At 33.2% G+C, this 21,112-nt stretch overlaps 4 protein-coding genes across 9 annotated transcripts; 2 read left to right on the forward strand and 2 right to left on the reverse strand.

Moving 5' to 3' along the window:
• The first annotated feature begins 163 nt into the window (after positions 1-163).
• LOC130667233 (testis-specific serine/threonine-protein kinase 4-like) lies at positions 164-2,773 on the forward strand. The gene is made up of 7 exons (XM_057468729.1): positions 164-213; positions 605-798; positions 1,180-1,337; positions 1,406-1,575; positions 1,656-1,805; positions 2,104-2,377; positions 2,474-2,773. Exons 1-7 carry the CDS (start codon positions 164-166, stop codon positions 2,771-2,773), a joined length of 1,296 nt encoding a protein of 431 aa, XP_057324712.1.
• Positions 2,774-2,775: 2 nt separating this feature from the next.
• LOC130666822 (glycerol kinase-like) lies at positions 2,776-6,448 on the reverse strand. Of its 4 annotated transcripts, none has more exons than XM_057468125.1 (10): positions 6,048-6,448; positions 5,333-5,591; positions 5,035-5,252; positions 4,744-4,956; positions 4,559-4,669; positions 4,229-4,485; positions 3,437-3,638; positions 3,207-3,348; positions 3,063-3,140; positions 2,776-2,998 (listed from the first exon to the last, which is right to left on the reverse strand). In XM_057468125.1, exons 1-10 carry the CDS (start codon positions 6,150-6,152, stop codon positions 2,898-2,900), a joined length of 1,686 nt encoding a protein of 561 aa, XP_057324108.1. In that variant the 5' UTR covers positions 6,153-6,448; the 3' UTR covers positions 2,776-2,897. The 4 variants fall into 4 exon arrangements, 2 of the variants coding, with proteins under 2 accessions (XP_057324108.1, XP_057324107.1); XM_057468124.1 differs by having other exon boundaries at positions 3,207-3,344; positions 3,433-3,638; positions 6,048-6,446; XR_008989753.1 differs by lacking the exon at positions 2,776-2,998 and having other exon boundaries at positions 3,207-3,344; positions 6,048-6,447.
• A 536-nt stretch (positions 6,449-6,984) lies between these two features.
• Positions 6,985-18,218, forward strand: LOC130666807 (uncharacterized). 2 transcript variants are annotated; one of them, XM_057468082.1, is made up of 4 exons: positions 6,985-7,749; positions 14,350-14,594; positions 14,671-14,821; positions 15,120-18,218. In XM_057468082.1, exons 1-4 carry the CDS (start codon positions 7,611-7,613, stop codon positions 18,008-18,010), a joined length of 3,426 nt encoding a protein of 1,141 aa, XP_057324065.1. In that variant the 5' UTR covers positions 6,985-7,610; the 3' UTR covers positions 18,011-18,218. The 2 variants fall into 2 exon arrangements, with proteins under 2 accessions (XP_057324065.1, XP_057324066.1); XM_057468083.1 differs by lacking the exon at positions 6,985-7,749 and adding an exon at positions 14,257-14,271.
• LOC130666843 (cysteine-rich PDZ-binding protein) lies at positions 18,151-20,983 on the reverse strand. 2 transcript variants are annotated; one of them, XM_057468154.1, is made up of 2 exons: positions 20,783-20,983; positions 18,151-19,954 (listed from the first exon to the last, which is right to left on the reverse strand). In XM_057468154.1, exon 2 carries the CDS (start codon positions 19,919-19,921, stop codon positions 19,619-19,621), a length of 303 nt encoding a protein of 100 aa, XP_057324137.1. In that variant the 5' UTR covers positions 19,922-19,954; positions 20,783-20,983; the 3' UTR covers positions 18,151-19,618. The 2 variants fall into 2 exon arrangements, with proteins under 2 accessions (XP_057324137.1, XP_057324136.1); XM_057468153.1 differs by having other exon boundaries at positions 18,151-19,933; positions 20,783-20,980.
• Positions 20,984-21,112: the final 129 nt, after the last annotated feature.

A 21,112-nucleotide genomic window follows, 5' to 3' on the forward strand; every position in this document is an offset into this window, starting at 1 on the left:
CACGTAGAAAATTTTAAAAACTACAGTTGCGATTTTTTCAAATATTTTTTTTTTTATAAATTACCGTCTAAAATAAAATCCAAAAATTATTAGACGTCTGCGAACTTCAGTATCATGCACAAAGTAAGCTGTGGGTTATTTTAAATAAATTTTATTCGTGATTATGAGACTTGTTGAGAAAAAATTTAAACTGAATGTATGGTTAGTTTATGGGTAAGTTGTTATTATGTTTATATAATTATGGTGATCAATGGAAAATTCTATGGATTTTCGTAGACGGATGATAATGAAGTTAGCAGACGTCTAATAATTTTTTGATTTTTTTTTAGACGATAAACCAGAAGAAAAAAAATATTTGAAAAAATTGCACCTGTAGTTTTTTAAATTTTCTACATGTGCATATTTTTAGTTTTTTTTTTCTTCAAATTTAATTGTTCAAAAAAAAATCCAAAAATTTTGAATTGTCTGCTAACTTCAGGATCATGTTAGACGGTGACAAGTTCTGGTTTTCTATAGAAATTCTATAAAAATCCTTGAAAATTCTATAGAAATTCTGGAATTCAATATTTATTTTTTGATTCAAGATCTACGGCCAGTAATTAAGAAATTCAATACGTGTCATCGGGATCTGGGTGATTCGTTACCTGTATCATCAGAAGCTTAATGGGAATCTAGATATTTGGGATCTGAATCATCAGGATGGGGATCATCAATACATCAAAACTGCGCAAATCTGGCTGCTGAATGCGGTCTTCGGTCTCGTTCGCGATGGCGGACACAACCGACAAAGAATTCGCGGTAATTTTGAAAGATACCCACGGATTTTAAAGAATTGAAATTATTATTATCTTGATTTTAAAAGATTTTCTTTTAATGAAGTTTCAAAATGAATTAATATGTAATTTTTTATAATAAAGCAAAAAATTTATCGATTCGTTCCAATTAATACTAAATGGCAACTTTTTTATTTTAAAAATTTTTTATATTTTCATTCTTCAGTTGTTTTTTATTTTAAAGTCGTCATATTATTATGGTCAGGTTAAAAATTTTAATGAGTAAATCATAATCATTAAATTCCAAATAATTAGTGTTCGGTCGCCCCAAAGTTACACTTACTAAGCTGCCGTAAAAAAATTAAAATCATAAATGGTTATTAAAACAAAGTCAATAAAATGGCAGAATCAGCTGCAGTTGATGTTCCCTCAACGTCGGGAAACAATAACACGATTTCCTTTGAAAAGGATGACGAAAAACTCGAGAGAAAACGTACAGTCCTCGAAACGCATGGGTACGCTATTGGTAAAACAATCGGAAATGGTTCATACGCAACAGTCAAAGTATTTAAATCTACAAACTAAATTTACATTTATCAGTCAGTTATTTAAAAAAATAATATATATTTAAGATCGCAGACTCATATCGACACAAATCTCCAGTAGCCATAAAAATAATTTCAAAATTCCAAGCTCCGTCTGACTACTTAATTAAATTTCTACCCCGGGAAATAGAAGTCGTCAAAGGTTTGAAACATCCCAATCTAATCCGTTTTTTGCAAGCCATCGAAACAACTCATCGGTTTGTTCAATTTATCATCCAATTAAAAAAAAAACCAATCAATTTTAATAATTCAATTAATCACTCATTTATTTATTTAGAGTCTATATTATTATGGAATATGCGCAAAATGGAAGTTTGTTAGATACAATACGCCGTGATATATTTATCGATGAAAATCGAAGTCGTAAATGGTTCAAACAACTTCTTGACGCCGTCGATTATTGTCATACACGTGGAGTTGTTCATCGGTATTTAAAATATGTAATAAAGTCGAACTCCATTATCACGGAACTTCCCCTCAATCTTGACCCCCACTACGAGCTACGCTGCTTCCTACCCGATCTATACATTCGTATGTGTCTATATATATTTATATGGGCATTATACATGTAGATGTAGGAGCGCATGCGTACAGTTTACTTTTTAAGGGAGAAAGGGCACCCGTTAACTCAGAAATTTCCCCTCCGTAGATTAATCGTCCGAGTTAATGGAATTCGACTGTAAATATATCGCGTCTATATTAATAAGAAATCTTATATATTACAGAGACATTAAATGCGAAAATTTATTAATGGACCAACATCTAAACATAAAATTATCAGACTTTGGATTCGCGCGTGGGCATATGAACAAAACAGACGGCACGACAATACTGAGCGAAACATTTTGCGGTAGTTATGCATATGCATCGCCAGAAATATTACGGGGAATTCCTTATCAGCCCCAGATGTCGGATATATGGTCACTGGGTATTGTGTTGTATGCGATGGTCTACGGCCGGCTTCCTTTTGATGACAAAAATTACGGACAGCTTATAAAGGTACCAAGGTATTACGAAACTCGTATACTGTCAAAAAAAATATTTATTTACTCAAATATTAAAAAGATTCTGTCTTTTTTATTAAAATTTTTAAAGCAAGTGCAGAGTCAAGTTAAATTTCCAAAAGAGCCCAAAGTCTCGTACTCCTGCCGTTCGCTGATCCGCCGAATTCTGGTACCACAGCAGTCGCGAATTAAAATTGAAACAATTAAAGCAGATGATTGGTTGATTAATGATGCGACAGTCATTGAAGAAAAATTTGACCATAATAAAATATTGAATATACTGCCGGCTGAAGCGATTGTACAAAAGCCGCAGGAAAATGACCACGAGAAACTTATGGACCAGATGGTACTACTAGACAAACAATTGCATCGTAATAAAATAGAACGATAAAATACTCTAAATATCTTTTTATTTAAATAATAAATAATTTTCATTTGATTCAATGATGGCTCTTTGTTCTATTGACAATAAAATGCATGGGAATTAATTATTTTATTCTTAATTAATTTCCTAGTCATACGCACGATCGATACTTAGCTATTACTAGAACAATTATTGTGCTTACGACGAATATTCCACCTGGCGCTACTTTATAAATATCTGTGGAAGCATCAACTAAAAGAGAAAAAATATCATTCATTATTTTAATTTAATTTTTGTTTTTATTTAATTAACTTACAATTTTTTTCAACGGAAGATTCCCATCCAAAACTTTTTTCAACAGTTTTCTTCCACTGATCATACAAAATGTCGCGTTCTAAAATAATTATTATAGTAAACAAACAACATATTAAAAATATATATTTATAAGAAAATAAATTACCATCTTCAACAGTCATTGGCATAAAAATATCACTCGGCACAGTGGTATCTACTTTAAGATCCCAAACCTTTATACCATCAGCACAACCAGCAGCGATGGCAACACCAAGTGCGGATGTTTCACTCATCAAAGGCCTGACTTCCTTGTGAAATAAATAACTTATCAAATAAATTTATCAACAAACAATTAAGAATTAAAAATTTTAATAACAAAGTATTTTAATTACCCACTGGAATACCAGAAATATCAGCTTGCATTTGCATTAATAAATTATTGCTAGTCATAGAACCATCAACAAGTAATTTACCTAACGTAAAACCCGTGTCTTGTTTAATAGACTCTAAAATATCCCGTATTTGGAAACAAATCGCCTGTAATGCTGCCTTTATTATATTAGTACTCGTTGTATTGTACGTGATCCCACAAATAATACTGTAAAAATAATAAATTAACAGTTTAAAAATATGTATATTTTTCACCATACCTGCGCCGAAAGTTTGAATTCCTGCTCTGCTTAGAGGGAAGAAAGTCGTTCGTTTCTCTTATGAAAAATCAAAGGGTAAAAATTAACACATGCGCTCTTTTTCCCACAGAGGCAACAATTTAAACTTCCAGGTGCAGATTTGATGAGCCCGGCTCAGGTAGGCAATTAAACACCCAGGTTGGAGTGTCCTACTTTCTTCCCTAGGTGTGTAATACACCCAGAAAAAAATAAACTTTAAAAGTTAGTGTTTGAAATTATAACCCGGAACCCGGGTGTCAATATGGGCAATTTTAACATTCCAAATAATAAATTTTATAATACGTGTCGTCAATTTTCTAAGTATCAGTTACGATTTTTAAAGTTCAAATAGTAATTTTTCTTGCATAGACAATAAATTTTCATACTTATCCTGTAATTATTCACGTTTTAATCATTACTATTTAGAATGATAATTTTTACTGATCAATTTATCATTATATTACTTGTCGTTCTCAATTTATATAGTTCATTTTTTTCCGTGTATATAATTTTAAATTACCTTTTAGCATCTTTGTGCCAGTATGGAGCATAGAGACCCGTAAATGCCGGCACGAATGTAACATCCGCCGTTGAATTTTTATGTGTAATACATTCAGTATCATTACTACTATCAATAAATATGTTAAGATTATTTCTTAACCAATCTAATATTATTCCAGCAATAGCTATAGAGCCTTCGAGAGCATAAATTGGCTGTGACTTTGGTCCTAATTGATAAGCTACGGTTGTTAACAACCCATGTTGAGATTGTACTATCTAAAAATAAATTATCAGTAAATTAAAACTATAAATTAACAATAATAATAATGATTACAATAAATAATCTTACAGAAGTTCCAGTATTGTATAGAAGAAAACAACCAGTACCATATGTACTCTTAGCTTTTCCACGTTGCAGACACATTTGTCCCAGTAATGCGGACTGCTGATCACCTAGACACTAATAAGTAAATATAATTAATTGATTACAAGTATAAATATAACAATAAACCAGACGAGTTATCAATTACTTACACCGGATATTGGTACACCTTTGAGCATATCTTCCTGTATGAATCCGTAAATCTCAGATGAACTACGAATTTGCGGCAGTATTTCTTTGGGTATATTAAAAAATCCAAGCAAAATTGGATCCCACTTCAATGTCGTTATGTTCATCAACATCGTGCGCGATGCATTTGTAACATCTGTGCTATGCGCGCCGCCATTTGTACCACCAGTTAAATTCTAGAAGTATCAATCATGTAAATTAATTTATGCAGCAATTATTTGGTAAGTAAATTAATTAAAATAAAAAAAATTTACCCAAATAATCCATGAGTCGATTGTACCAAACATACAACGTTTGCTGTCAACAGCTTCTTGCACTCTAGGTACATTTGCTAACAACCATTTTAATTTTAATGCACTAAAGTAAGGACTTATTGGTAGACCACAAAGTGGCTTGAGGTAGTTTTTGTTTTTGTTGCGTACTTCCTTCAATACATCATCAACAATTACTGCGGTTCTTGTGTCCATCCATACTAAACGTTTAAATAAATAAATGATTATAGATGATTTGTATTAATTAATAAATTGAGATCTACTTGAATATTTAAATTACCAATGGCATTGTTCAATGGTTCACCAGTGACATGATCCCATACCACAGTAGTTTCGCGTTGGTTCGTTACTCCAATAGCAACAATATCTGCTGGATCTATCCTGAGTTGCTCGAGATTTATTACCGTCTGGTTCAGGCATTCTCTGACAGCAGTTATTATTTCCACAGGATCCTGTTCGACCCATCCTTCATGGGGGTATAACAGTGGTACCGTTGTCTGATGATATGTCAGCACCTCAGCAGTATCTGCTGCAAATACCTTTGAAAAAAAAAAGAAAATAAATAATGATATGATCCTGGTTACTAGACAAAGTGAGTGTGAATGTAGCAGACATCAGACAAATTTAAAATTATTAATGAATAGAATAAATAATTAATAAAATTAAATTTAAAAAAAATGCGCATTTAAAAAATTTTGAAATTAATAAGTGAATTTTGAAAATTATTTACTCTATTTATTTATAATTTTAAATTTATCTGATGTCTGCTACATTAACACTCATGACAATTAACAATTTTCGGATTTTTTTTCAACAAATAAATTACAGAAAAAAAAAAAACTAAAAATATCCACATGTAGAAAATTAAACAAACTATAAATGGAATTTTTTTTAATTGATCGTTTTTAAAAAATCCAAAAATTATAAGACGTCGGCTAACTTCAGTATCATACAATTTTAATTATTGTAAAATAATTTAAAAATAGTAAACTTACCATAAATCTCACATTGCTGGTTCCTGCATCAATAGCACCCACAAGTGGACCATATCTATTCATAGATTCATTTTTAATCATTTGTTTATAATTTTTAACTGTCATTTATAAATATTTTATAAATTATTTAAATAATAAAAATTTAAATTGTGGATTTATTTTAGGTTTACTTGCTAACTCTTTCATCACTTAATTTAAATAATCTCATCCCGTTACTGACAAACTATAAAAACTTAATATATTTTATGTAATACTCATCATTAATAATATTCGATTTTATATTGATGTCAAGCATTCTTATTTTTTTTTATAAATTAAAAAAAAATCCTGTGCGCATGGAATCGGATTTAACTCAATCCGACAATCAGCATAAAAAATTCAGGATCACCAGCGCCGCCATTTGTAAATCAAACCTCCATCTTTTTATTATCATCACACGGCAAGTACGGCAACAAACACCAGTAATTAGAATTACTTAGTAACTTACAACAGGTAAAATAAAGCCAGTAATTAATTTATTATAAATCAAAATTTAAATTTAACGTTCCTCTTAAAAATTAACTCCGAATTTAAAAATTTGAAAATTCAAATTTTTCACCTTAATTTATTGTTTTACATGAGTATCAAAAAAGTAATTAAATTCTTCATACACATATACATATCAGGTACATTAATATACATATATATATATATATATATATATATATATATATATATATATATATATATCAGGTACTTAAAGATTAAAATTAAAATATACCGAGTGTTATGTCAAAGTAATTGCGAAATAGAATAAATAATAATAATTTAAATGACATAAAAAAAAAGTTTGGTGTAATATTACTATAACATATAAAAAAAGTATGTGTGCGTATTTATATACATATATATATTTATCTACAGGTAAATCGACATAATAATTGCCGCACCTCGAAATATCAGCCCCACTCGGAAGCAACAAGCACCTGTTGCCGAACGCCTACCTGTTTCACTTGTGTACTCTATGCTGTGTAACGTTGGATCAGTGGATCCCCTCGAGCCTCTACTCGGCTTGGCTGTATCTGTATCCGTATGATACCAGAGCTACAACATAACACTAGGACTTGCTAGAGGTGGCTGGAGGAGGTGGACTGGCTGGAGGCGAGACCTCCGCTTCTGTCAGTCAGAGTCTGAGTGGAGAGTAAAGTCAGTACGACCGAGTACGTCGTAGTCGCATGCAGTTCCTCGTGTCCGAAGGATAATATGCATTAGCTCCGACGTGGCATCAATATTTTAATGTAATCGTAATTATAAATAACATTATTATTTAAATTTGAAATTTTTTTGGATTCATCTAAACAAATATTTAATTGCGTAAAATGTATCAGTAACACGCGGGAATTCGTAGCTGATAATGCGACGACAGTGATATTAACTTATGTGATATTGTTTAAATATTGTCGTGTTTAGTTGTATTGAGTACATACTTATTTTCAGTGGACAAGTGTGCAAATATTCATCGATATCAATATGACTTTATATTTTTAATGATAATATTTACCAAGACGACGACGAATCAACGGAATGGCGGAAGAGACTGATCAGGGTTCGCTCTGCTATGGACCTGGCAGCATTGCTGGAGCTGTTATTGGAACATTTTTAACAACAATTCTTATTTTTGCTGTTGTTGTTTTTCTGTACCGCCAATGGCGCAAGCACAAGGGTAAGGATATAATTATCTACATAAATTATTTAACCAAACAGATAATAATTATAAAATATATTATGTACTGCAGTATGTTATGTAAAAAAATAAGTAGTTGCTGGTCTGGTGAAATATTTAAATGCACAATATTTTAGCGCAATTATATACGACGTCAACCGTTGGTGCGGTACGTAAAAAATAAATAACGACTGGTAGTGTCGTACTTTAGACAGTTCAAGGATTTTAAATATTTTTTACCGGCACCTGAGCATTGAGAAAAATTTACTTTTATTTTAAATTTAAATTTAAAAACTAAAAGTTTAATTGCGAGTCATGTTTTCGGTGTCATGTCATTGATTGCCGGAAAATTTTTTACGCAACTTTAAAAATCCATTAGCTGCTTACGGCAGGACGATTGTAATGTTGATAAAATATAAGTTGCGTATTTATATTTAATTGTTTGTGAATGCCAGTCGCGTTTCTCGATTCACGGTCTGTGCGTAAACATAACTTGACACGTATATTTATGTCGCCGCACGTAAAATACCTGAGTTTCTGTTGATCCTAGGGTTTACATCAGTGTTTAGTTCATGCATACACAAACATATCATATATATACATATGTATATAATATAGACTGTGTGAATAAAAGCGTTGCGCTTCGATGAACGTTCAGAGCTCCGATTTCCACTGCACAGAGATTGGAATCTTCAGTAGCACGCATTTGCCATGGGTATATATATATATATGTACATAATACTGAAGAAGATTCCAAGATATAATTTACAATCGCTATAGATTTCAGTGGGTAATAATATTCGAGTGAAAATAATCCTTGGCAATGAGATATTAAAATGCTCCAGTAAATATCTAAATAACATGATAGATATTATTGCTGTGAGCTCTACTGAGTGTTGATGCTGCTGAATATCATTAACTTTTATTCGCGCATACGGTGCTATCAGCCTGGGTTTAGTATCGGCCTTGCAAACAACTGCAAACAAATTAATTCTAGTATTTTTCCATGTTCATGCAAATAGCGCGTTAATGTCGGAAGACTCCAATTACAAAGGTTTTATCTACACCGAAGCTCAGTACCCAGGTTTATATCTCTGCTACTCAAACTCCACTAGAGTTCTATTCTGCTGCAGCATGGATTTGAGCAGCAGCAAACGAGGCCTTACTGGTACACACCAGGAAAGTGAAATGTGTTTAAGAATTTAAGCTATTTTCCCATTTCCCCTCTCGGCTCCTCCCTCTTCTCGAGGAAATATTACCAAGACCGCGTGTTCAATCGTTAAAAGCCCATTTATTTAGTACTTTACAGTAAAAAAATAAAAAACCAGGATTTATACCTGTATATTTTTCACTAAAGGAATTTAACTGTGCTATCAGTTTGAATTCCTTTTAAACCACATGATGTATAAATATAATTTAATAATACCCGTCTTTATACACACAGGTAATAATAATTAAAAATACCTGAGGACAAAAAAGTAAAAAATTAATTACAAAAATAAAGCGATCATCAATCATGTAAGAACGTATATGCTGGGACATATTTAAATCACCTGGTAATTCACCGTGAAGGTTCATCGAGTCTGCTCTTTTATTTAGATTTTTGTCAGGTCCCTTCTCTCGATACGATCCCGTATGTGAGAGCGAACCCGACCTTCATTCAATTCAAAATATACCTGATCCATTTTTTGTCCCTTGCGATCTTTTGAATAACAAGTGCACTCACCCGCAGGACGGAGGATCAACGGATTATTGTACATTGGCGGTATATTTGAGCTGCTGGATGTATATATGTATATAAATATTGTAGACATATAGGTATTGGTTGGCGAAATCGACCAAGGCTTTTAGAAAGTGCGCGGCTGTGCGGGTATATCGGGATATTTGCCGTAAACCCGCTGCCAGGTCGTTGAGTCCGATAGCACTGGTGGCATGCGGCAGGTATGCACCTCAGGGGCCCCTGATGCGTGTGCATTCTCTTATATTACCCAAGAGTATGTATACAACGACGACTAACGTGTACGCCACAGCCAACACAACGTCTTGTGCCTTTTTATTTTATTTATGTTTATTTATTTATTTATTTCTCTGGTTCGTTGGATCATACTCACGCGCGAAATGCGGATGCGAATAACCGCCACCATCTTAAAGAAGTTATCGGAGCCAGTCTTGTGTTGATTATTACGTCGAAATATTTTTTAAAACTTTTATTAGTTAACGTTATACCTTTTTTTTACCTGTCGTTATTTATTTTATTTTTTAGTCTGACATGAGTGGAGGAAAAATCTGTGGGAAAAAATATTTAATACGTGTCTCGTCTCGACAGGTGAAACCTTATTTTTAAGGTGTACAACACTTAGTCCTCTTCATTTTTATCCTTCTCTGCTCACGTTCACTTCCTCCGTCTTCTTCTTCTTCATCATCATCATCATCTTGTTCTTCTTCGTCGTAATGTACCAGGTAGCCTGGTCACGCGCGCCAAATACCGGATTTCTGACGACTCTGGTCCACTCGTATTTTTTACTTTTATATATATATATATTTATTATTATATATATATTTTTTTCTCAGACCCAGTCCATCCGGTGTTTCGACGGCTCGGAATTTTTTATCAGATTAATTTCATCTCGATAGAATGAAATTATCAAGACTAATAAATTTTTCGCTTAACGTGTAATAGAATTTCTTGATCAACTGTAATTAATTCATTGAGTTAATTGTTTATTTATGTTATTGTTTGCGTTATGAGATGTAACAAATTATAAATAAAACACGCGAATGTAGGACGTGTAACATAATGAGAATATACCTCCAAGCAGATGTCCCACGCTTTCCTCACTCACGAAGGAGGCTCTCTTAAGAATTTCTAGCATCACTATTACCAGTGAAAAAATAAATAAATAAAATATGTGCAATCGGTTCCCAAGCTCATAAGACCGTCTCGACAACGTCATGCCTCTTTTCGTCTCATAAACTCATCATTGTAACAACTTTTCGTCTAAGATATATCTACATACATACATATATATATACAAAATCATCACCTACTGATATCCCTTGAAATCTTATCAGTTAATTTATCAAATTATTATTATCTTGTCGCTCTCATTTTTTATTTTTTCTATAAACTCACACACGTGCTCCGTTATGTTATATCCATATATATCTGTATATATATGACAATAATCACAATTTCAATATTCTTTAACACCATCCTCACTTTTATCTTTATTGTATGATGAAAAACTCAGCCTGAATAGACCAACAATCAGCTAAAAAATTTAAACTTCAATAATTTTAAATTACGTACCAAAGTAACTGCAGATTCCGTAACATTTTTATATAAATATACATATATATTTAGTCGTTTATGTATTTACTTGTATGCATCAGCGAAGACATAAATGACCGCAAGAGTTTGAGAGATTCTGCAAGTTGACGACGCGTGACCGGTCAACTATCATCAGCATAACGTTGCAACAAGTATTTGTTCAAGCTTTGTCTTTTTTTTATATTTTTTTATTTATATATTTATTTTTATTTTTATTTTATTTTACAAAACGCCACGCCTTGCATTTTTGCATAATCACATCTTGCTATCACAATCCTCTGCTTATATTCTCGTTAACCCGCCCAAACATCTATATATATTTATACATATATGTGTATACTATTACACCTATATATAAACTATTAAATCGGCGCTCCCTGTACGTGACAATTAGTTGTTCTGGATATTGAGCATTGTGCCCTATAACTATACACTGAGAGAGTTCGTATGGAATTTCATCTCGGGCAAGGTGTGTCTTTTATTCATCGTCACCGAAAAAAATCGGAGATTGGAGGCTGATTAATAAAAAAAATCGCTAAATTTATGCGCATCATATTATTACCCAGTTTTGGTACACAGAAAAAAATGATACCGTTGGAAGACAAAAATTTTTGGGAACCAAGTCAAGATTTTGATCCAAGAAAATTCGTCTTGTTCAGAAGATTTACTACCGGAGAAATTGAGGTTTTAAAAAAAATTTTTTTCATTCAAGAATAAGTTGAACCAGTAGACACTTGTGATTAAACCAAAAGTCTATCAGAGCAACATTAAATAATTTGAAGTTACTTGATTTAATTTGCCATATGTTTTTTCAGTCACTTACTTACTGGAGTCCAAGTGAACGAGGTAAAGACCAAGAAGACTGTTGGCTCTTCGCAAAAGGCAATTGCAAACGACTTGCGGTTGGCCTCGCCGCGTTACAATTCGCCGTAAACAGACGACGCAAGTATACAACAACAACTACAGCAGAATTTACTCTGGTGAAAAGTATCGAGAAATCTAGTGGTAATGTCGGTGGCTGGTTGTCCAGTTGTTTGGCTGGTTGGTTGGTCTGTTTATTGAACAGCTAAATGCATCAATAACAAACTTCTAGCTCAACTAATGTAAATTCCATTGAGACGTCATTTCTACCGGTTCTCCATACCGATTGTCGTTGATCCGAGCAGAGGCAGGTTGTCCAGATGGAGACTGAAATAAAAAAATAAAAACATTAACGGTCGGACTGGGAGCTGGCCACAGCTAAGGGAAATGTTTTGAGAGTTGATCCTCGGGTTTTGGATCCCGTGCGAGTCAATACAACCCGCGTTTAGTTGTGTTGTATATATATGTATATATATATATTGAAGCAAGAAGATGGAATAGGAGGGTTTGGTGGTTTTAGAATAAGGCGCGGTAAAGAGCGAGCAAGAACGATACGAGTATAGAAGAGCGAAGTGAAAGAGGGGAAACGCGAGCCAGCTCACCTTGGCGCCCATGGTATGCGCCCACTGGCGTCACCGTCAACGGCGTAGCCTCGTTCGCCTTACGTCCAACTCGTCGTTGGTCGTTATTACGTCCCATCCTTCCCTGACTAATCGTTTATCTTGTTTTCATAGTAAATCAGAGATCAGAAGAAGAGAGTGAGTCAACAATTACCCGAGTTATTTTTTTAATTATCACTTACACGTATGCTCATAAATTAACGTTTGTTTAAAATATGTAGTGAAGAGAAAAAAAATTCACCAGGTTTCACATCAGACTTCCAGCCACTTGTTGCGCTGATGTATTGTATTGCACTTGGCATGTTCAAAGTGCAATGCATAATATATATAATATCGTATGCTTGCCGGATCAGTCGAGCATGCAAAACAATAATTATACTGTGACAAATGAAAAAATAGCGATAAGAACACAGTGAGACCATAAAAAGAAACATTATTCCGATGTCGGTTTTGTCCTGCCGCACATTGCAATAATAAACTAATTACCAATTCACACCGTCGTAATATTCTTCGCTGCGTCTGTTTATTTCTCATACTTAGATCGCAAAAAAAAAAAATCTTTAATGTACAGCGTAAAAAATATATAGTCAAAGTTGAGTAAAAAAATATGTAGAAACGTTGACAGAATATTTAAGCAATAATATAATTTGCATCTTTGGTAAACGTGTAGAAAATTTATGTTAAAGAGTAATCTCTCTTGTCTTTCTTCATCTTGATGCTGCTGCTCATCAATCTGTTTTTGTACTTTGCCATCACATCATCATCAGCCCAGTCATCGATTGCGCATACTTGCTCTACGTGATTGGTCTCTCACACCTATTACATAATATGCATATACATATGAGTATATATATGGTGGTATATATCTTATGCGCAATGCAGAGCCAGTAGATAATAGATCTTACATTATAAATTATAAATTTTTTTTTTCCGCCACTCGTACCACGAAATGCTGCAGACTAGACATCATACTTGAGCAGTTGCTGCTATATGATGAGTATAAAAAAAATGTAGGCTTGAGCTGGCGCGAATTATAATAATATCGAGTAAGTATATGAAGGCTCAGGATATAACAAAGTGTACAGGTGTAGCGGGAACGCGTGCTCAAGGAATGCGTTTCCTTCCTGTTATGATGTTGAGACTAAACATGGCCTTGTGTGATCCGTCAGATGACGACACAGACTGACAATCAATAAGGCATTGGTTCTTCCGTTTACCTTTGACAATATAATAGACACGTCCATTTATTGGATCCAATATATTGGGATTTAGGTTCTATGGCTGAGCTCCATTGGCTGTCACAATAATTATTCATGGGTAAAAAAAACTGCAACCTGCTCGTCCGCCCGGGCTGTTATATTGTAGATAAAATAAAAGTGGGTTCCGATTGGCTAACTATCGGTTTAGGTATAAGCCTTGACACTAAATTGACTCACCGCCTCTTTGTCATGTGAAATAAATTTTATTATTTATTACGTTGAGAATTTTTTTAACGCCGTATATGTAAGTGTCGTTGAAGAAGTTTAAATGCTGAATTTATCACGATGATAACATTGTGTTAATAGATTACCTGATGCATTCTCGTTGTACAGAGAATTATTACACGGGAGTCACGATGTCAATTGGTATAATCAGACGTTGTATAATTTAATATAACTACACTGACAACGACCACGGCGACTCATTTATCATCATGTGCAATTATTAAATGTGATAATGATTACATTAAAAGCCACTTAATCTCGATAATTTTATTTTATTTACGGTTTAAATTATCTTTTATTTCAGGAAATCACTTGGTCTTGGTAACGGATCCAGAGATTGTCGAAGATGCCTACGCATTTGATAACCCGTGTTTCAAAGACGCGACTCCCGCCCAAAACCGTCATATTGACAGACCCTTGTCTATTATCTCCACGACAGAGACTCCAGCCAAGGATTCGACGAAATGGTCGTCGCCGTGGTCGTCTCTTGGCCTCGGCTCGGGAAACAAACTCGACAAAAGGAAAACTCTTGATGATTCTTGTCTCGGCGTAAGTTTTATTTTCCAATTAAATAAATTTATTATTTTTCAAATTAATTAATTAGTCGTAATTATTTAATTTTCAGCCAAATGCCACGCGAATTAGCGTGATAAGTTTGAGAAGCCGAGATTTCACAGGATTGGGTTTCAATGTGTGTGGAAACATGAGAGAAGGTATCTTCGTTAAAGACCTGCTTCATCGCGGTCCCGCCTCAGAATCCGGTCGGATTCATCCAGGTCAGTATATCGTGACTTAGTCATTGATTAACTCCAAGGTTTTCTCGATGTATGTATGCGTGTGCATCTGCGTGTGTGGATGACTGAGTATATCTCTCATTGCATGCGGTGAAATCTTACTCTGATATAATGCGACGCGTGTTAAATACCATTTAAACGCAGCGTTAGATAAATCGGGCGCAGTAAGTAGAGTAAATCGCTGTTTTAGATTGCACTCATTGCGAAGCCTTGATGTATTGTTGATTCTCTATCTATAGACTTATGAGAATGTACTTATAAGATGTGTTATCCATTACAGGTGACCGGATAGCCAGCGTTAAGATCAGCTTCAGAAGTATGGTTTACGAAGATGCTCTAACTATTCTCAGCTACGCATCGCCCTATGATGTAGAACTTGAGGTTGAAAGTGGCGGTACCAGTTCGCGACCCACAACTTTACTCAAGAAAACGGTCGGACCAACTCCGTCACGAATTTGCCACCCACTGTACAGAAGTCAGTCGATCCCTGAATTTTCTCGAGTTGATAAAAATTCAGCGAAGAGACTTTTCATCGCTGATCCGAATGAATCACTTGGATCAAACTATTCTACGATGAACTCAACCTTAAAGTCTTCAAAGTCGACTCCCGGCAGTCACACGCTTGAGCGGCGACACGAAGAATCCAAAGGCAATAATCATCATTTCAAGTTTGGCATAAAAGTACTACCTGTTCTTGACGGTACCGTTCACAGAATTGAAAATCAGAATGAACATAATACTAATCTTGAACGTCACAATTCACGTAAAACAGACGTTGAAAAAAATATTATAAACGCTAAAAACATCGACGTCGTTGACAATAAAACCGTGAAAGATGGCAAAGTTACGGTTGAACGAATTCAGCAACGCGATAATTCGTTACCGAAAGGTGAAAGTGGTATCGACGCGACTGACAGCAAATTAATTAATCAAAATGATAAATTAAGTACTGAAACAGTTGTTATTCCATCAGAAGTACCTGCTGAGGTTCATAACGCAGCGATTGCGGCAAGAAGAAATCGTAAAAGTAGCGCTGAGCTTTTGAATTCCCCGAAAATTACATTCACGGAGAGTCCAAGTGACTTAGAAGACAACAAGAGTCCGCAGAAGAGCAAAAGAAAAGCACCAGCGCCTCCGGGATCTCCGATGAAAGATACCGGAAGTCCAGTCAAGTATGAAAATTCTTCAGCTTCAAAACACGATAGAGAAGATATTGATGATAAAATAGAGAGTATTACAGACTACACTGAATCTTTAAATGATTACGTTGTTAAAGTACGTGATACTGGGAGTGACAATCAAGTGAGACAGCCGAGATTGAAAGAACGCTCGTCAGAGCGACGTAGTTCTGAGTCAGACACTGACAATGAAGCGCAGGACAGTTTTACAACAATTGAACTTAATCCCGCTGACATTACAATTCATCATACGCCCATACCTCACATCCCAGATGATGACGATGATACTGACGATGGATACAGAAAAGCCGCTAGCTTAGGAGATTTATCTAAATACGAAGCTAAAAGTTCGTCGACTCTAGAGAGAGCTCAGAGTCTAGATATGACTGACACATCATTGAGAAAACGCAAGACACCTCTTCCACCAGAGGACATCACTGAGTCTACCGAAGATCTTTCGAAGCTCGATGACATTGACACATTCGATAGACGAAAATTGAAGAAATCCAGCGAATGGGGAACATTGGAAGACGCCATCTGGAATAAAATGGACTCCGATGATACTGAGATAAAACCCAAGATAAGAAAAAAAAGTAGCGGGACACTCGAACGATCAAAATCCGCGGTAGAGATAAAACTAAAAGAAGGTATGACTTCATCTTGTGCGACGCAGGTCATGGATAATAATAAAGATTGCAGCATTGAGCTTTATAATTTACCGCTGAGTAAACGTCTTACGCGAGACTTTATTTATGCTGAGCGATCATTCAATCCAGACGAGGACAATTCGTTGGCGCGAATTGTTAATAATGGGGAAGTTATTAAGAACCCGAGTTTGGATGAAATTGAATTGGACTTCAGACAAGCAAAGCCATTTACTGCGGAGCAAGATGACGATATACCTGTGATTGATGATGACAATTATGACGAAGCAGACGTTAATTCGCCTGCAGTGAGTGAGTCCTTTGGTAAAGCATTGAGATTTTTCGATCTCCATGCCAGTGAGCGGCCCGCGAAAGAAGAATTAAAAACTGATCTCGATAAGAAGACCAATGGTGACGTAAATGACTCGTCAATGTACGCAGGCATGAAGGAAGTTAACGAGGAGCCAATGAAGAAGAAAATAATAAATACCAGGTGTCCTTATTGCGACGGAGATGAGAAGCACGAGAAAAATTGTTCTTTTCACAGTCGTCTGGTGTCTGCTGACACAGATATCACTGACAGCACTCTGAGTGATCGGATTGGTGACGAAGAAAAGTATTACAAAGCTATTGAGGATCAAATAGAAAAAGTATCTGCTGTAAAAATCAAGTCAGCGATTGATAATGACGAAGACATTGACGATGGCTGTGATATTGGTTCCAGTGTTACTGTCAACAGCAAAACCCAATCGCCAGGCAATGATCGGCACAATGTAAGCAACGTAAGTGTATCAAGTGGGGAGAATAGTGAAGACAGTGGTCTAGTTGGCGAATCCGGTGAATTCAATCAACGAGAGACAGACATAAAACCTAATATTTCAAACTCACCACTTAATCAAGATTCACCGCGTAAAATGACGTACATTACTGAAATAAAAGTTTCACCGAGCAGAGAGATAATTCGTGATAATTCCGAGGATGTCGAGAGTAGTCGTGATAATAAACCCGCTTTACTAAAAGGTGAAGTTACTGTGACGTCAAATGGAAAGTCAATGCCTGGTAGAAAGCCACCGGTACCACCAAGAAGAAGTGATGCCTCTAAAGCACTGAAAGATAAATCGAATGATAAACAGGTTGTTTATGTATCGGAATACAAAACTCAAAATAAAAATTTAATCGAGTCTACGGATAAGTTGGACAGCAATTCAACGGCTGGTAAAAAAATAGATCATTGGATTTATTTAGCTGACAATAAGGAACAAAACCCATGGGGTAATGGATCCAGCCAACCGCAATCAGTTACAAATATTGTTGTTGCGTCTGGTGATGAAAAAATTTTTCAACAGTAAATTCAGTTGGCTTATTTGTGACAATGGCAATAAAAATGGCAATGGTCACTTGGTGAATTGCATTTGATATAATTTAAAAAAAAAAAAAAATGGTACGCAGTCTTAATTACTGTGAATCATGTAAATTAATTTGCATGTAGTTTTTATTTTAAATTAGAAAAAAATATATATCTAGAGTTAAATATATACGTAAATTAATATCTACGTAAATACTGTATAATTTATATATAAGTATAGAAGAAGCTGTGTGCCATAAAAAAAAAAAAAAGAAATCTATCGCGGCAATTGGTTTCAATAATTTTTCTAATTGACTATTTAATCAAGTAAAAGTTTTTATTTAGCACACAAAGTGCTGATTAATATTCATAAATATATATACATATATATACATAAATATTAATTGATAAAATGTAAAAGCGAAACAATCATGCAGACATATTTTTAAGCACGACTACTTTGGTTAATAATTTAATCACTTAAATTATCACTAATTTATTTTATTTTTTAAATTATCCGCTGTATTGTTATTTACTCTCTTGTCAATAATTTAAAATTAATGATAATCAATTGTCTACTCTATTATTTCGTTTGTAAAGTCTTTATTTCTCGTAGTAATTTTATTAATTAATTGTTGGTGCCGCAGAATTTATATTTTTTTTAAAGGGCTGATAATTATTTTTAGTTTAAATTTTATGTTAATTTTAACCGTTGATCAATTGTATATATTTATAAAAATACTCAGACTGTATAAATTGATTATTATTATTATTATAAATGTGTTAAAATAAAACTAATTGTAAGTAATAGTAAGTAAATTTATTTAAATGTAATGGGACAATAGGTATATTTAATGGTATCCCAAAAATAAATATATGTGTAGAAATATTTTCTAAGATAAAAAATTATCTAACAATCAAGTTTTTAAAAAATCAAAATATATTGAAAATAGTTTTTTTTTTAAATTAATAATAATAGAATAATTAATAATAATAATCGATTGTTATCAAATAATATAGCCTATAATATTGTACATTGTTTTTAATTATACGGTAAATAGTTATTACATTGTAATTACCATTTATATAACAAAATAAATTTTATCATTTTCACTTCGCATTGATACGTCATATGATAATGTCATTAAATTAATTAATTATGGAACCATAATTATTTTCTTTACAATATTTCATGATACTGAAATTAACCGTCTAATAATTTTTGAATTTTTTTTTAAAAACGATACATTTAAAAAAAAATATTTAAAAAAGCTGCACTTATAGATTTATTAGCTTTCTACATGTGCATAATTTTTTTTTTTTTTTTTTCTTAAATTGTTGAAAAAGAATTCGAAAATTGTTAATTGTCTGCTAACTTGCGGATCATTATTTTATGAAACTGAAATTAGTCGTCTAATAATTTTTGAATTTTTTTTAAAAACGATACATTTAAAAAAAAAATATTTTAAAAAATTGCACTTATAGATTTTTTAATTTTCTACATGTGCGTATTTATAATTTTTTGTTTTTTTTAAATTAAATTATTGAAAAACAAATTGAAAAATTATCGTCTGCTAACTTGAGGATCATAATACTTGAGCAGATTAATTATTCATGTCGCAGATTGCTTGTAATTTTTATTGTCCATCAATTTTTTACCGCACATTGCACAGATACTTTTCTTGTAGGCGCACGATTGACAATAATGTGACCCAACTTGATGGACTTTTTGTCTGCATATCCTACAGGTTTCAAATTTGGCTGTGTAAGGATTGAATCGTGTTTTGTTACCCGACAGAGCCTTGTTTTCTCCAACTTTTCTGCCCCCGCTCTCCACAGTATTACGAGCTCCAGATTTCCATGGGTCTGGTGTTATTATTCGTCCGAGTTTTTTTTCACACTTTTCACAAACCATTTTCCAAGATGTCTACATGAAAAAATCAAACATCTGAATTTATTATTACTTCTATAACTTATAGTCAATCTGAGTAATCACAATCGTATAAGGGCACTTTGGACCTCCTTTCAAAAGTATACTAAAGATTTCTTTTTAATGATAGTGAATTTTTTTTATTTTTAAATAATCAAATATTCATAGAAATTTTTTTTTTTAATGGATATTAAGAAGTTGAAAATTTCTGCTTATTTTCAAATATTTTTTTATAATAATATACAATTTTTTGGTGACAGTAAAGTTAGCGGACATCTGACAATTTTTAAAACTTTTAAAATAATAAATTCAAATGTTTATAAAATAAAAATAAAAAAATACATGTTTAGAGAATTCAAAATTCAGTACATGCATTTTTTTTAATTTTATTATTTTAATTATTTAATTTTTTTATACGTAATTAAAAAATTATCGTATGTCTGCTACACTTACACATGATCCTGAAGTGAGCAGTCATTTAAAAATTTTTGAATTTTTGTTCTTCAACAAATCAATTGCAAAAAAATAAAATAAAAATATGCACATGTAGAAAATTAAAAAAACTACAGGTGCAATTTTTCCAAATATTTTTTTTTATGGTTTATCGTCTAAAAAAAAATCCAAAAATTATTAGACGTCTGCTAACTTCAGTATCATCACTTACACTCATAATTTTTTGTCACACTTGATATTTTCTGTAATTTTTTACCATCACATTAGAAAAAATTACTGTCATGTCTAAATTTAATTTTTTGAAACCCAGTGTCACCCTGACAGTCAAAGTTACTCAGGTTGACTGTAATTTAAATAAAAAATAAAAATATTAAGGTTAGTTTAAATACTCACAATTAAATTTAAAAATAGACCTCAAACTTTTCCAATAAATTGATATAAATATATATATAAAATACCACAACAAAAACAATCAATTAAAAAAAAAACTCAGTTTTTTAATTGTTGGATAAATAAAAAAAAGTTTAACAACAATGATCCTGATCCTGCTCCTGCTCCAAATCCTGGTTCTCGTTAATGAAAAAATAACAAGAGCGACTGCCACCTAGAAGAGGTACCAGAGTTTCCTGCAGTCAGATTTCATCTACAACAGGTAAGCAAGATCACTGCCGGCATTTTCTCTACCTTTTGTACATATGACATATATCCATATATATTTTTTAT

This window comes from Microplitis mediator, chromosome 4, assembly GCF_029852145.1.
Source record: "Microplitis mediator isolate UGA2020A chromosome 4, iyMicMedi2.1, whole genome shotgun sequence".
In the NCBI taxonomy this organism is placed as follows: Eukaryota; Metazoa; Arthropoda; class Insecta; order Hymenoptera; family Braconidae; genus Microplitis; species Microplitis mediator.